The sequence below is a fragment of the Bombina bombina genome, chromosome 8 (assembly GCF_027579735.1).
Source record: "Bombina bombina isolate aBomBom1 chromosome 8, aBomBom1.pri, whole genome shotgun sequence".
NCBI classification, from domain to species: Eukaryota; Metazoa; Chordata; class Amphibia; order Anura; family Bombinatoridae; genus Bombina; species Bombina bombina.
In genome coordinates, this window is record NC_069506.1 from 165907353 (window position 1) to 165923505 (window position 16153).

Consider the following 16153-nt stretch of genomic DNA (forward strand, 5'->3'; position numbering starts at 1 on the left):
TCCTTTAAATGACATCATCCAAGATGGCGTCCCTTAGATTCCGATTGGCTGATAGAATTCTATCAGCCAATCGGAATTAAGGTTGAAAAAATCCTATTGGCTTGTGCAATCAGCTAATAGGATTGAGCTTTCATCCTATTGGCTGATGACATCATTTAACGGAACCTTCATTCATCGGTAGTCGTCGGAAGGAAGAGGATGCTCCACGTCGGATGTCTTGAAGATGGAGTCGCTCCGCACCGGATGGATGAAGATAGAAGATGTCGTCTGGGTGAAGACTTCTGCAGGCTTGGATGAAGACTTCGGCCGCTTCGTTGAGGACTTCTCCTGGCTTCTTGGAGGATGGATGTCGGATCTTCAAAACTGTAAGTAAATCTTCTGGGGTTAGTGCTAGGATTTTTTTAAGGGTGTATTGGGTGGGTTTTAGTTTTAGATTAGGACTTGGGCCTGCAATAGAGCTAAATGCCCTTTTAAGGGCAATGCCCATCCAAATTCCCTTTTCAGGGCAATGGGGAGCTTAGGTTTTTTTAGATAGTATTTTATTTGGGGGGTTGTTTGTGTGGGTGGTGGGTTTTACTGTTGGGGGGTATTTTTTTTACAGGTAAAAGAGCTGATTACTTTGGGGCAATGCCCAGCAAAAGGCCCTTTTAAGGGCTATTTGTAGTTTATTGTAGGCTAGGGTTTTTTTTATTTTGTTTTTTTTTTTATTATTTTCATAGGGCCCTTAGATTAGGTGTAATTAGTTTAAAGCTTTGATAATTTCTTTTTTATTTTTTGTAACTTAGTGTTTATTTTTTTGTGTAACTTAGTGTTTGTTATTTTTTGTAACTTAGTTAGTTTTTTGTAACTTTGTAATTTTTTAGTGTAGATTTTAATTATTTGAGTAGGGTTAGGTGTTTAAATATATAATATAGTTAATTTAATTTGTAGTTTAATATAATTTTAGTTTAAAAGTAAGGTTAGATTAATTATTAATTTAATTTAGTTTAATGTAATTTTAGTTTAAAAGTTAGGGTAGATTAATTATTAATTTAATATAGTTTAATGTAATTGTAGTATAATAGTTATAATAGGTTAATTATTAGTTTAATATAGTTTGATGTAATTTTATTATAATAGTTAGAATAGGTTAATTAGTAGTTTAATATAGTTTAATTTAAATCTAAAGGTATGGCGATGTGGGGGGCTGGCGGTTTAGGGGGTTAATACATTTATTTAGTTGTGGTGTGCTCCGGGAGCTGCAGGATAGGGGTTATGACTTTTATGTAGGTGGCGTCGGTGTAGGGGCGGCAGATTAGGGGTTAATAAGTATAATGTAGGTGGCGGCGGTGTAGGGGCAGCAGATTAGGGGTTAATAAGTATAATGTAGGTGGCGGCGGTGTAGGGGGGGGCAGATTAGGGGTGTTTAGACTCGGGGAACATGTTAAGGTATTAGGTGTAAACGTAACTTTTATTCTCCCATAGGAATCAATGGGATATCGGGCAGCAGCGAACATAAGCTTTCGCTGATTTCAGGCTCCCATTGATTCCTATGGCATCCGTGGCCTTCATGGTGGCGGATTGAAAACCAGGTATGCTGGGCCGGAATAGTGGTGAGCGTACCTGCTAGTTATTTGTTAAGTAGCAAAAGTAGTCAGATAGTGCTGAATTTGCATTTGAAACATCTGTAGTGACGTAAGCATCGATTCTACTTTTGCTGGTCTGTAGCCTTTGATAAATAAGGCGAATCAGGCTCGCCACAATTACGCTGCGGAATTCCAGCGTATTTGTGGTTGACGGCTTGATAAATAGGCCCCACTGTTAAAGGTTTTTGGACATAAACTGAAATATTTAGTTGGATTAAAAAATATTAATTACTCAATCATCTTTCTTAATTTCCTTAAATAATGTTACATAAAAATCAGTTTTTTTAAATTTTATTTATGCATTTTTGAGAAGATCAAGAGGGAAGCACAAAAAAGCCTCTGGTCTCATTTCTGTAAGAATGTTTGATATCTGGTTCATTGTTAGTGTTGATTATTTTTTTCACATATGAAACTACAAAGCTGTTTTTATGTAGTGCATGTAGAAAAAACATTTATAAGGCTATGTGGTCTCCCTCAATAACAGACCCTTTTATTAGATGGTGAAAATAATTCATTTTTTGATCTTTAATTGCTTCTCTTTTTCTTTGGGTCCTTAAAATATTTTTATTATTATTACCATCAGTAAGACTTAAAATAGTATGTTGTGCTGAACATGCCTAAAGAAGGGTACTACAAACATTTTTATCATTGGTATGAAAGAACAGCATTTGAACCTAGGTACCAGAAGGAAGTGTCTGTCAGCCTATCAGCATTAGTAGAAAATACCTATCAACCAATGAACGTTAGTAGTTTAATTAAAACAGCTTTTTCTTCCCATTTATGTGCACTGTTTAACTGCAGCTCTTTCACATGAATGATAGAAGATGTAGTGTCATTTTAATTTTTGAGAGGCAGAAAGATATATGGATAATTGGGACCTTGCTTAATAGATAGCTTGCAATATAAATAGGCTGACCATATTGCCGCTTTAAGAAGGAAGACATATGAAAAATACATATGTCAGGGTTCTTATACAAACATTTCTTTAAACAGCCCTGAAAACAGCCCTGACATATGTATTTTTCATATGTGTCCCTTTTTAAAGCGGCAATATGGTCAGCCTAAATATAAAGGAAGCTGATACCTGTGCAATAAGGATTTGTAGACAGAAAGAATCATTATTTTTAATGGGAGTGACTGGAAGAAACTTCGGTGATATACCTCGCTATGCCCCAGTTAAAAGTGGGCCCCACCATTTCTTTCTATTTGAGCTGCTTCTCTGTGATTGTGAGTTGTCCTTCCTCCTTGGTTAGTCTATACCAGAGCATATGTACTTGCTCAGCCTTTCAGTACAAATATGGTGGCAGGTTTTTCCTTAGAACAACACTGTGGCAGCCATTTTGTAAAAGCTGTGACTAGATCGTATAGGCTAGACATAATAATAGTGGAGCCTAGCCTCGCCATTAGCAAGCCCACTACTAATTGCAGGGCTAGATGGGTCTTCTATATGTGTGGGCCCTTTCTCAATTGAGATCTCTTAGACGCCTGTAGTCACACCCTGAACTAATGATCTCCATAGACTATATTGAAATGATATGTTTTTAGCAAATGGCGGAGCACAGGAGTGAATAGAAACAGAAAATTCTTGAATGTGGGAATGAGAAAAGTGTAGAATGCTTAGAGGCAGAGCGTGATCAGCAGTAACAAAATTAACGATTTAAGCTCTAGACAGAGAAGCCGAGATAGCTATCTCTTAGACTTAGCTATAAGAAGATATATACTGGTTTTGTACAATAAAGCGGATACAAAGCTGAATGGAGTTGCCTAACTGATAGCCAGGTGAAGCAAAAACCACATGGGTTTAAAGGAGATATTTTTTATTTTTTTTAACAAAGAGGGATATGTACCAGAATTAACATAAATGTTAAATATGTCAGAACAGAAAAAAAGTGTCAGGGAAAAAGCGTGAAGGAGATAATATTTTACTCCTTCAACACTGAGCCATTTCCCACCCCTATGCTTAAACTGTTTTAGTCATTTGACACATACTGGATTTATACAACTTTTTTCAGCAAACCAAACAATTTTTAGATACCTTTAGTCTGCAGAAATAACCTAATATGGGAAATACCACCATATGAAATGCAAGACAAATATACATTTACAGTATGTTTCATTTTCTATGGCATACATGGTAATTATCACATAATATCACATTGTATGGTCCCATATTTAGTATCAGTTCAACTTCCGAAACACTGCAGTTTAGGATTTTCTACCTATAATGCTCAATACAAAAAAATCTATAACTAGTGAGTAGGTACAAAAAATTATATAAAACGAGAAAACTCTCGTCTTTCCAAACTGTGATCTTATACTCCTCTGTATTTTATAGGGGTATAGGGTCTCTGAAAGCACCCCTTTGTTTGTAATTGGGGCAGGTGATCACCATTACTACTTTATTTTGGCATTTTAAATAGCTATTTTTTACTGTTGAAGCACTGACCTATACAGAACATTTCAATATTTCAGTATAGGCTACAAAAAAGATATGAACACAAGATGCATAAATCAGCCATTTCAGTGTGTTCCTATAGAAAAATGGAATATAATGAACTCTTATCAGACGATTTCAAGAGTACATCTTCCCTTTAATGAGAAGAATCAGGAAGTAACAGAGTTTTGGTGCGGTGAGTTGTTTGTGAGATATCCATTATTTGTACATGAAAAGCTGAGTTGGTTCCGATAATAGAACCAGTATACCTAAGCATTGGAGAGGCATTACAGCTAGGTTATCTGAACACATGGGGTAGAGTTACCAAGCAGCGAATGCTGCAATCTACCCCCAAAGTTTCCGACTCGCCGGAAACTGAAGTTAAGAAGCAGCGGTGGTAGGACAGCTGCTCCTTAACTCAGACTGCAAACATCCCGATACGATCTGAATGATTGACACCCCCTGCAGGGGGCAGCATTGCACAAGCATTTCACTAGAAATGCTTGTGCATGTGCAATGTTAAATGCCGAAAGTGTATGCTGTCAGCATTTAGCGATGTCGGGTGTACATGATTCGTTACAGAGAATCATGTCCGCCCAACATTTGTTAAGTGTACCCCTTGATGTAAATATGTTTCTACCTTAGCTTTGACACATTTAAGCATGGCCATGTTGAATCTTGTGTTTATTATGTAATATTATTATTCACCATGAATACCGCGTATACATCTTTGTTGTACTGACTCGTTAATGTTTATGTTTAGGAGGATTATTATATCACTCCAGACCGCCTATGGATCCCACTGCGCTGGATTGCTCCTGAACTCCTTGATGAAGTTCATGGGAACCTGGTTGTGGTGGATCAGAGCAAGGAGAGCAATGTCTGGTAGGTTTTTAACATATTTTAAAAAAATGGTCTAGAGTTCAAGATTTTAGAATTAATTGTCCATTGTTTCTCTGTCTAAACAAACCTGTGTTGTGTTTGCAATTGTTTGTTATCCATGGGAGCAGTGTATTTTTTCTTATTTTTTTAACAAAAGATCAAAAGTTTTAATACGACTACAAATCAGCCTTGTAATTACAAGGTATGTCATGCCCCTTTAATCACATCATTGCAGTTTTACTCTCACTGAAGAATATGCTGGTGTTGCCTAGATCATTTTAAGTCATTGATAATATACAGATGTATCTATCCCATTCAAATTAGGCATGTGAGTTTGTCTGATTTAATGTTATATATATAGTTTTGTATTATATATTACAAATATTGAACCAATTCTATGTTGCAGTTTTCAAATTACACATATGTAGCTGTTTGTGTAATTATAGCTTATATCCTTTTGCATTTTTACAGGTCTTTAGGGGTAGCGATATGGGAGCTTTTTGAATTTGGAAGTCAGCCATATCGCCATCTGTCAGATGAAGAAGTCCTGACATTTGTGATCAAGGAACAGCAGATGAAGTTGGCAAAGCCTAGACTCAAGTTGCCCCACTCAGATTACTGGTAAGGATTTTTTTTTTATTTTAAAATGAATGAAATCAAACAAGTATTAGTTCTCGAACACAGACTTATAGACATTAGATCACTGGAGTAAAAAAATCAGTGTTTTGCTTCATAACATAATATTAAAGGCACATGAAATCCAAATTTTTTAAATTTACTTCTATTAGCAAATGTTGAAAAGAAAACCTAGGTAGTGTGCACATGTCTGGAGGACTAGATGGTAGCAGTTTTGCAAGAATGCTTTTGACCAGTAGATGGTAGCAGTTTGAATAATGTATAATATTGCAAAACTGCTTCCATATAGTTCTCCTGGCACATGATGGCTTCTGAGCCTACCGGCTTACTTTTAAACAAAGAGTACCAAGAGAGGTAAATTTGATAATAGAATTAAATTCACCCACCAATAAACAAGTCCTGTCCAGGGTGTGAACCAAACATTGTCTGGCTCCTTAGCGTAGATGTCTTCCTTTTCAAATAAAGACAGCAAGAGAATGAAGAAAAATTGATAATAGGAGTAAATTAGAAAGTTGCTTAAAATTGCATGCTCTATCTAAATAACGAAAGAAAAAAAATTGGGTTTAGTGTCCCTTTAAGAGGCAGTCTTTAATAGGATGTCAGATGTATTTTTGATTGTGTTAAATTACCACAATGGCCAAATGAATCCATTTATATAAACAGGGTAGGGAACTTTTCTTTTCATGCTAACTTGTGATAGGCTAGTTTTTCTCAGTTTGACTGATTTGCTGATTTGTTAACATCTAAGTTTACTATAAATGTCATTATATTTATTGTTTAATATGTAAGCTATACTTCTGTCTCACTATTAAAGGTATGAAGTGATGCAGTCTTGCTGGTTGTCCATTGAACAAAGACCTACTGTGGAAGAACTTCACCTCCAGCTTACATATCTACTTAATGAATGCTCCAACCAGACAGAAGAAAGCTTTGAATGGCGTTGGAATGCACTTAAACCAAGCAAAACATCAGTTGGCCCTTTACGACACTCAGAAGAGATCTCTGCATTTCCTCTTTTAGATAATTTTAATGGTGGTGATGGATTTCATGCTGACATGGATGACATATTGACTGTAACAGAGAGCAGTCGTGGACTCAACTTTGAATATATGTGGGAGAAAGCTCGGCTTGGACGATGGAAAGCACCCTCACAATGCCAAGACTACCCACCAACTAATGGGGGACTAACTGTACCTGCCAATCCTTTTTATGACTCCAGTCATCAGCATTCACGCCAGAGCTTGGAGACACCGAGTGTGGTTCCAGTGATTAGTGCTCGTAGTCCCTCTGTAAGCAGTGAATATTATATTCGCTTAGAGGAGCATACAGATAGGGGGAGTGGTGTGGACTGTACTGTTTGTGCTCCTAGTCCAATCTTTGAAAGAAAATATGATTTACAAGAGCAGAGATCACTCCACCAACATGTGCCACTTGGGAGCCCATCATCACCTCTTGAACCTTTGTTTCCATCTGACTGGGACCCTCTTGAGAGTGGAAGAACCAGCCCTGATGAACCACCTGCCCATCTGATTTTGCATGAAGTTCCTAAACTTATAGACAGGTGGACACCAAGTAACAATAACCCTTTTATTGCTGTAGGAAGAGAATTGCCTCGTTATGTTAACCCATTCAGAGGTTCAGTTGAAAGAGACTTATCCCGACAGGTACAAGAGACCTCCCTAATGGAACCTTTACAAGATGTATTTTCACCTGATTCCATTTTGAATGTTTATCAAGACATTGATGATTATAGAAGAAGTTGGGATTCTGATACATTAGAAGAAAGAGGAGCAGGAGAGACTCTGGCTGGAGATCCTGAATCACTAGCTGAGTTTTTGGATGACCGTTCTTCTCCTTGGGATTGTGAATGTGAACCTTCGCTAATGGAAGACCAGAGTACAGAGAGCAGCAGTAGTAGCACAGACAATAGTAATCATCGCAATATGCCCTCCTGCCCTTTGTGCAGTAGGGGAGTAATGGGTAGCTTACAAAGGTGTACTTGTGCTATGCTACGAGGGGACGTTGTCATTGATTGGACCACACATGTTTCCCTACATCATGACCATTATGTTCTGGATGATGACTCTTCTTTAAAAGTTGAACAAGGTTCTTTATCTGACTGTTCTGTACCAGCACGAACATTTGGTGATGGTGATCTGTATACTGGATCCTTTGCAGATAGTCTATGCCCCCCAGAACACCAGGAGTTTTATGACCCTCTTATGGGAGCAGCTGTAAAAAGTTATGATATTCAAGATTATCGGAATCGTGGTCATTTAAAGGTATATGATTCTCTGCAAAAAAGTGTTTCCAATCACCCACCATCACCTTTTATTGGTATTTCTAATTCAATGGCTAATTGCAGTGTCATTGTTCCTATTGAAATCCCACCCCTGTCTACGCTAGCTGAGTGCATTGAAGAGGAAGAGACTATAGAGATTACACCAGATGTGCAAGAAAGATTGCCAATGAACCATAATTCTCTGCACACAGAGAATACTTCTCAAAATGTATCTAAAGGAACATTAGACTCTGATTCATTGGACATTCCATCTAACACCAGTTCATCTGATATGTGTAGTCCAGCTTCTCACAACTCATCCCCAGGGGAAAAGTTTGGAGACAGCATCTATGAAACAGAGAGCACTTCCTCACCTGAACCTATTATTAAAGACACAAATGAAGGGGAAGATGTGGAACTTAAAGATTCAAAATTACAGTTGACGCCAATTTCAGAGTCAACTAGTGACTTGACATTGACAGAGGACTTGTCTGAAGCACAAGCTACTCCTGTAGATGAGGGATCACTAAGAACACTTAATCTGGAAATACCGCATAGAGATTCTGCTTATTTTTCTGATTATGATACTGAACCAGAAAAGCATTGTAGGGCAGCAAAACAAAGACTTAATGATGAGAGTCATAATGGATTTTCTAAAGAAGAAGAAATAGTAACAGAAATATTAATACAAGAAAATGATAAACATCATAGAGAAGAGCAAATGATGGAAGAGAACAATGACATTGACACAGCTATTAAAGCAATGCCAGAAGATGTGCCTTTTATTTCAGATGGCAAAGAATACAATGACCAAATGGAATTGGTTATTGATAAAAGAATGGATGTTGGAGAAGAAACTTTGAACTTTAATGGTGGATTAGCTTTCTTAACAGAGGAAGGTAAATCAAGTTATTTGGTTTCTAAAAACAATGATTCACACTTTCAAGAACAGAATGAAAAGTCCCAACTAATTGCTGATGAGAAGAATGCTAATGACAATATGCTCAAAAAGCAACCAGAAAGTGGATTTGTTGTTCAGGTTTGTAAAGAACAGCTTCTTGTGTCTTTGAGAGAAAATGTGACTAGAAATGTCCTATCTACATTTGAATCATCAGGAACAGTAAATTCCTGTATCCTAAAAGATCAGGCTGTCCTGAAATTGTGGTCATTGGAGCCAAAAGCAAATACAGAGCCTCTTAGAAATGAGCTCTTCTGCAACAAGTCATCTGAGCATTTTGATAATCCAAAGCCTGTAGACATTAATCCTGTAAACAGTGATCACAATAAGGACATAGACACAAGTAAAGATTTCTCTACAAAGGAGCTAAAAGAAATGAATGAAGAAATCAATCATAGTGTAAGTCAATCACATGAAAATGAGAACATGATTGATTTGGGAGATAAAAAGGACGACCATGTAACCTCTTCAGATCCAAATATACCAATATCTGAACAGGAGGCTGATAACTGCTTAAAAATATCAGAAGAGAATCCTATTACTAAAACAGAGGAGCAACATCCAAAACTTTTCCTTGACTTTGGAGCAGCATCAAACTTTGGAAGTGAGGCTATAAAAGGTAAACTATTCAGCTATGAAATGCTGCAAATGTTTTACTCCAAAAATGTTCAATACTGCTCTTACTACTTTATGATTTGCAGTAAATCTTCTTATGTTAGCTATTACACATTACTTGATTTCTAACACATTCTGTGGTGGAATTCATCATACATACTGAACTGCTGCATCTATAGTTATATTTATCTCCATGTGTTCATGTTTAGTACAGATTTGGTGACCAGTTTGCAAACCATTTAAAGAAAGAAGACCAAGTCAAGTTAGTCACATCTGCAGGATAGGCATAACCACTTTACATCAGTCTAAGATGAAAGAGTGTAGTAATATTTTTAAATACTTTTTTTCCTCATATGCTGATTTTTATTTAATATAATAGCAGTTATATAGTAAGCAAGTTTCATAAATATTAGATAGTTGTATTTTGAGCAATAAGCACATATTTCTGAATATTTATTTATTGTGTGGATCAGTAATAATAAAATGTTATGTGCTGGCACTGGGGAGGTGCAAACTAGTTCTTACTATAGCACTGAAAAAAAGGAAAACCAACACAAAATACAGTAGAATATTATGAACTTATTGCAATAACTAAAATCAGTAATAAGCTTATAAATGTATTAAAGTACAAAACGTAAGCAAAGAACTATAGAAGCAAAGGGTTAAACTTAATAGCAACTAAATGTTGGTTATAAGAAAACACATTTTTCACAATATACCACACTACTATGGATTATATAGATGAGGATGTCTCCTCTTACTGTTAAAAATAAGTACATGCAATTCAACAAGTGTCCACAGTGCATACAATGTTTTTAAAAAAGAAAGTGAAAGTTAAATAAAATACCACTTTAAGGTTATTAAAATTCAATGTAAAACTAAAAAAATTGCAATCCGCCTATTAGCAAAAAATTACAAAGTTTATGATATCCACAGAAACTTCAAATGATGAAAAGTCACCCAGTTTCCTTGAATTTGTTCAAAACTGTGATGCAAGTAGTACCGGCCATTAGCAGCTCTCCGTGCTCTGTGTACCTGTTTGAGACTCTTACCGGTCTGAAGTGTTTACTCGTCATGTGACCATATTACCTCCAATCTGTACCTTATAAGATCAGCACAATATTGATAGTATTACCTCACTGTGATTACCGTACCATCAGGATTATGGGGCCGATTTATCAATTGTCTGGCGGACATGATCCACTGTAGCGAATCATGTCCGCCAGACATCAATAAATGCTGACAGCATACGCTGTTGGCATTTATCATTGCACAAACAGTTCTGGTGAACTGCTTTTGCAATGCTACCCCCTGCAGATTTGCGGCTTCTAGCGGGGGGTGTCAATCAAGCCAATCGTATAAGATCGGGCGGATTGCTGTCTGCCGCCTCAGAGGAGGCGTACGAGTTAAGGAGCAGTGGTCTTAAGACCGCTGCTTCTTAACTCCTGTTTCCGTCGAGCCTGAAAGCTCACACGGAAACAGGAGTATACGGCCCCATTCATGCCGTGATAAATCGGCCCCTATGTTCCAATCTGCATTTGCGGTGCCAGCAGCTCCTCTTACTTAACAATGTTCATATGGAGCGTTCACCGGTCTGTTTCATCACTTGTCATGTGACCTCACCTCATCCAATAGGGTATTTTCAGAACATGGCTTGGTTCAAATGTTAGTAATCGTTATAACTTCACTCTAGTTCACACTGTAGTTTAGGCACAGCATAGGAGATGGCCATACCTTTATTGAGCCCTGTACTCTCCAGAAATAGTCTCTTACCCCAAAAGTTGAATTAAAAAGTCTGGGCAGTCGCAGTAACACAAGGCAGTGATTGAACTACAAGCGCATTACTTATCTTTGGGTTTCAGATAAGGCATTATTAGCATACACTGGCAAGCAGGCAGATCATCGCAACAGCAATGAGACTAATCATTCAGTGGAACACATGCAACCGAATCCCACAGATACTGTATGAGACTTCTCTCCAAGATGTTACCCGCGGACTCTCCTGCCCTCTTCTTAATAATTCTAATAATTTAAACCAGTTTAGAAGGCTTGTCTAACATTAACAGAAAGTGCTAACAATTTACATTGATGTTCAACAAAAGTCAGTGAAACAAATAGTGGCGGTAAATGAATCCAAAAAAAGGTTATGTCCAGCATATGTTTTGTTTTATGTGAAAGTCAATATAATACTTCCTATGTAAGGGCTTGCTTTCCCCAATTAGCTTTAGTTGCGATACACTTTATACCCATTCCCTTTTAGGAAAGCAGGGCCATATTACTTATCCCGTATTGACCCATTTTTATAATGTTTATGTAATAAATTTACTTACATATCCAAATCATTTCAATTGTTTGAAATAAATATATTTATTTTAGCACATAAACCTTTTCAATCGTTTTTGTGTGTATATTGACCCCCAGGCCTTTTTGGCGCTGTGACCACTCCCCTTTTCATTTACCTTTGTTTTGTGGGGGGTTGGTTAGACCCCCTCTGTGATTCACAGCTTAGGGGTCATCTTAGCGCTGAATTACCACATCAATCCTTTGTCTAACATTAAGTCAATCATATTATTTCATTTATCAAGCATTTTATCAAAATTAGTGTTTCTCATATCAAGTAGGTGTTGTCATAACCAACTTCAGTATAGTGCGAGGACAAAGCAAATTAGATAATAGATGCAAATTGAAAATTTGTTTAAAATGTCATTATCTTACTGAATCCTGAAAGTTTAATTTTAAATTTTGTATAGTATGGCAAAAATCAGTGACAGTCTTTCATATGCCAATCTATGTAGCTGATTAACTAAATCTATTTTTATCTTTCCATTCTTTTTTCAATCAGCTGCATAGAACAACATATAATTTATGAAAATGGAGAGGTTAAAAGGGTATAAGAATATATCTTTATTCTTACTAGTGATTATAAATTAAATTCTATACATATAGAGCTTTATTAGATGAAAACATTCTATATACGATTGTTGACAGATTAACATGTTTTATTAGTGCAAAATGAATTGGAATTATGCAATATTTTCAGTTATAAAGTTATCAATAGACTAAGATTTCATAATTTAGTTAATGTTCTGCCATGTGTCTACGCTAAGATAGTTGAATATTTTTTTTAGGTTTGCAAAATCATTATATTCAATTTTATTATATAGGATAGGTGAACGTTTTGGCACATTCATTAAAAATAATAGATGTTTCCCATTTTCTTTTATTCTAAATACAATATATATTGAATGTTTGCCAAACATATTACATTCATTTAAAAAAAAAAAAAAAATTAATGTTGATTTATATAGAGTTGATCACAATCCGAACATTTATCTAATTACTTTTCTACAAAATTCACCTTTAAAGTCTATGGGGGATTTTTGTAGATATATTGTTTGATAAACTTTCAATTTTCAAAATTTCAAGGGGAACAGTCAACGTACCATTTGAACATTGAAATTCTGACATTCATTCATCCCTAATGACTGTTTGATTTGATATATATCTGAAATGTCTATCTAAAATCTGTGTTTGGTAAACATAAAGGGAAACCAATACTCTTGTGCTTTCACACAATAAAATAGTACCAGACATATATTTTTAAATATGTATCTTTTAATGTTAATCTTGTTAGGCTCTCAGCTTTTAAAACCTTTGTGTATCGCTGATCATTTAATGTTTAATATTTTTGCATATTTTTTCCTATTCTATCCAACAGCAAAAGTAGCCAGACTGTCGCTATCTCTTCCACCATTAAACATCCAAGCATTCCAGAGTTCTGGTGTTCGTAAGTCTTTCTGGGACAGGGGGGAGGAAAACATACATGACTTATCTTATAAAGAAGAAGAGGAAGAGGAAGAGGATGATTTTGGTTTTCCAAAACAGCCGAAAACAGGCTCAGAAGCTGAAGGAGATGCAGTGGGAGTTCCCATTGTTGTGACTGAGATGGATGATGGACGCTATCTGCGCAGCCTACTGAAATCACCAAAATCAGCTGATGAAGTAGATGATGATCTTGATAGAAAGAGGAAGATGGTGTCCTTTTTTGATGATGTCACAGTTTACCTATTTGACCAGGTAAACCTATTTTCATACTCACAATTAGCGAAGAAGGTACTTCTCAAGCTATCATTGCATATTATTTCTTTTTGTATATCATCACAGAGCAATAAACATCACCCAAAAAGGACATAAATTATGAAAGTCAAAAATGTATTTGTATAAATAACATAGGGCAAGATCACTAGTGGCGCGCTAGCAGTTACGTGTGAGTGATATCGGGTTTATCACAGCTGTTTGCATGAGTTGAATGTAGCCAGGGTTGGCCTTTGGGGTGTGCGACCTGTGTGGTCGCACAGGATGCAAACCCCAGAGGGCGCTGTCGCAACGCTCAGCTAGGGTTGCCAGGTCAACCAGCTGCCCAGTAAATTTTTAACTGGAAAAGAAAAACATTTTAAATAGCCCTCTACACTAGCATCCACTTTTCTAGGGCAAGTGAAGACGTGCATGCTTTCCTCTGCGTGGGGTTGACAAGAAGGAGATACGATCTGCACAACCCTCTCCTTTCAGAGACCTGTTACAATTCACAGGTCTCCATTTGCTGTGGGGGAGGGGCATCACGCAGAGGAGTCTGTGGCGTGTGCAGTTCTCCCGACACACATGCAGAAGAGAGGCGAGGATTATCTAAACCTCCATGCCCTGTGATTTGTAACTTGGAAGCCATAAATAGTTTTTTACTTTTATATAGCGTTATTCTAATTAAACACACTGTTTAACCCATTAAGTGTTTGAGAGGGCTGTAGCAGATGTGCAACTCTCTCTGGCACTTAAAGGGACAGTCTACACCAGCATTTTTATTGTTTAAAAAGATAGATAATCCCTTTATTACCCATTCCCCAGTTTTGCAAAACCAACACAGTTATATTAATATAGGTTTTACCTCTGTGATTACCTTGTATCTAAGCCTCTACAGACTGCCCCTTTATCTTAGTGCTTTTGACAGACATGCAGTTTAGCCAATCAGTGCAGACTCCTAAATAACTCCACGGGTTATCTATATGTTATCTATATGACACACATGAACTAGTACTGTCTAACTGTAAATAACTTTCAAAATGCTCTGAGCTAAGAGGCGGTTTTCAACGGTTTAAAAATCAGTTTGAGCCTACGTCAAGGTAGTGGTAAAATGTTGAATGTAAAGAAAAAGAAGAAAAAAGACCACTAGTTTCCAGCACCAGGTTATTTACTGAAAATAAACAACTCCAACAAAATCGTAAAGCAGAGTATGATAACTTATAATGCATAAATCAAATGTCCAACCATATACAATTCACAGTTCATAGTAGTAGAGGTAATCCCATTGTGAGACTTGAAAGTGCTCTTACCATTTATTCATTGCAATTTTGTTGCACAGTGTTCCATCCATGTCACAACATATATAGCAATATTTGTAATCCCAGGTATATAGACTTGCTGATGGTACCACAACACCCCTTTCTTATGATTTACTTATTAGCGATTAACGCTTGATGTGTTATAGTCCACAACTGTCATGTCACAAATGATAAATAAACCAGGGCACATACCTCCTGTGAGCCTCACAGTGCTGCTATTCACACAGCCTGTACTCTCATACTCACAGTACCACTCAGGTTCTTTGGTTTTCAATCCACTTTCGGGTTCGTCTTCCGGGGTGTGTGATTCACCATACAGCAAATGTGTCTTGTTATAAGGCAATCTAGCAGTGGTTAAATACGTAAAGGCAGTGGCGGTTCTAGACAAATTTTACTGGGGGGGTCAAGGTGGGGCCAGTGTTTAATCAGGGGGGGCACATTAAAAAACGGAAGCAAATGATATATATATATGTGTGTGTGTGTGTGTGTATAAATGTATATTTATAATTTGTGTGTGTATGTGTGTATATATATATATATATATATATATATATATATATATATATATATGCGTGTGTATATGTGTATATATATACATACACACACACACACACATATATATATATATATATATATATACACACACATGCATTCACATATATATACACACACATTATTTATATATATATATATATATATATATATATATATATATATATACACACATATACATACACACACATACCATACATACACATATATACACATACACACACACACATCCATACACATATACACACACATATATACACACGTACATACACATACACACACACACATACATCCATATACATACATACATCCATATACACACACACACACACAACCATACACATATATATAATATATATATATATACATACACACACACACACACACATATATATATATATATATATATATATATATATATATATATAAATATACACACATACATATATACATACATACACACACTGAGTAGAAAAAAATAAAAAAAGAAGTCTATGCACTTAACTAGTGCTACATAGTTCAGATAGCACATTCAATGAAAATGGTATCAAATAATTATTTACATACATTAGAAAAATAAGGAAAACACTCCAGCAGTCATTATAGAGTGTGGAGGTGAGAGGGCAGACTTACATCTATTCTGTTCTGGCAGTGTACAGGCTAGAGAGAACGTCTGCAAAACAAACCAGTGACACTTCTGGAACTCTTGTCTGCAGACTGCAGCTGTAAGGCACCCCGCCCCCACAACAACCCGGGAACTGTAGCACATCTCTGAAA

The 16153-nt window shown here is 36.4% G+C and overlaps 1 protein-coding gene across 1 annotated transcript in view; it reads left to right on the forward strand.

Annotated features, from left to right (window-relative positions):
* Nucleotides 1–16153, forward strand: part of LMTK3 (lemur tyrosine kinase 3) — a 154821-nt gene that overhangs the window by 129229 nt on the left and 9439 nt on the right. Inside the window, exons 9-12 of the mRNA XM_053689930.1 lie at nucleotides 4823–4944; nucleotides 5413–5562; nucleotides 6392–9435; nucleotides 13150–13508. Coding sequence (XP_053545905.1) covers nucleotides 4823–4944; nucleotides 5413–5562; nucleotides 6392–9435; nucleotides 13150–13508 — 3675 coding nt within the window. The remainder of the gene's footprint in view (nucleotides 1–4822; nucleotides 4945–5412; nucleotides 5563–6391; nucleotides 9436–13149; nucleotides 13509–16153) is intronic.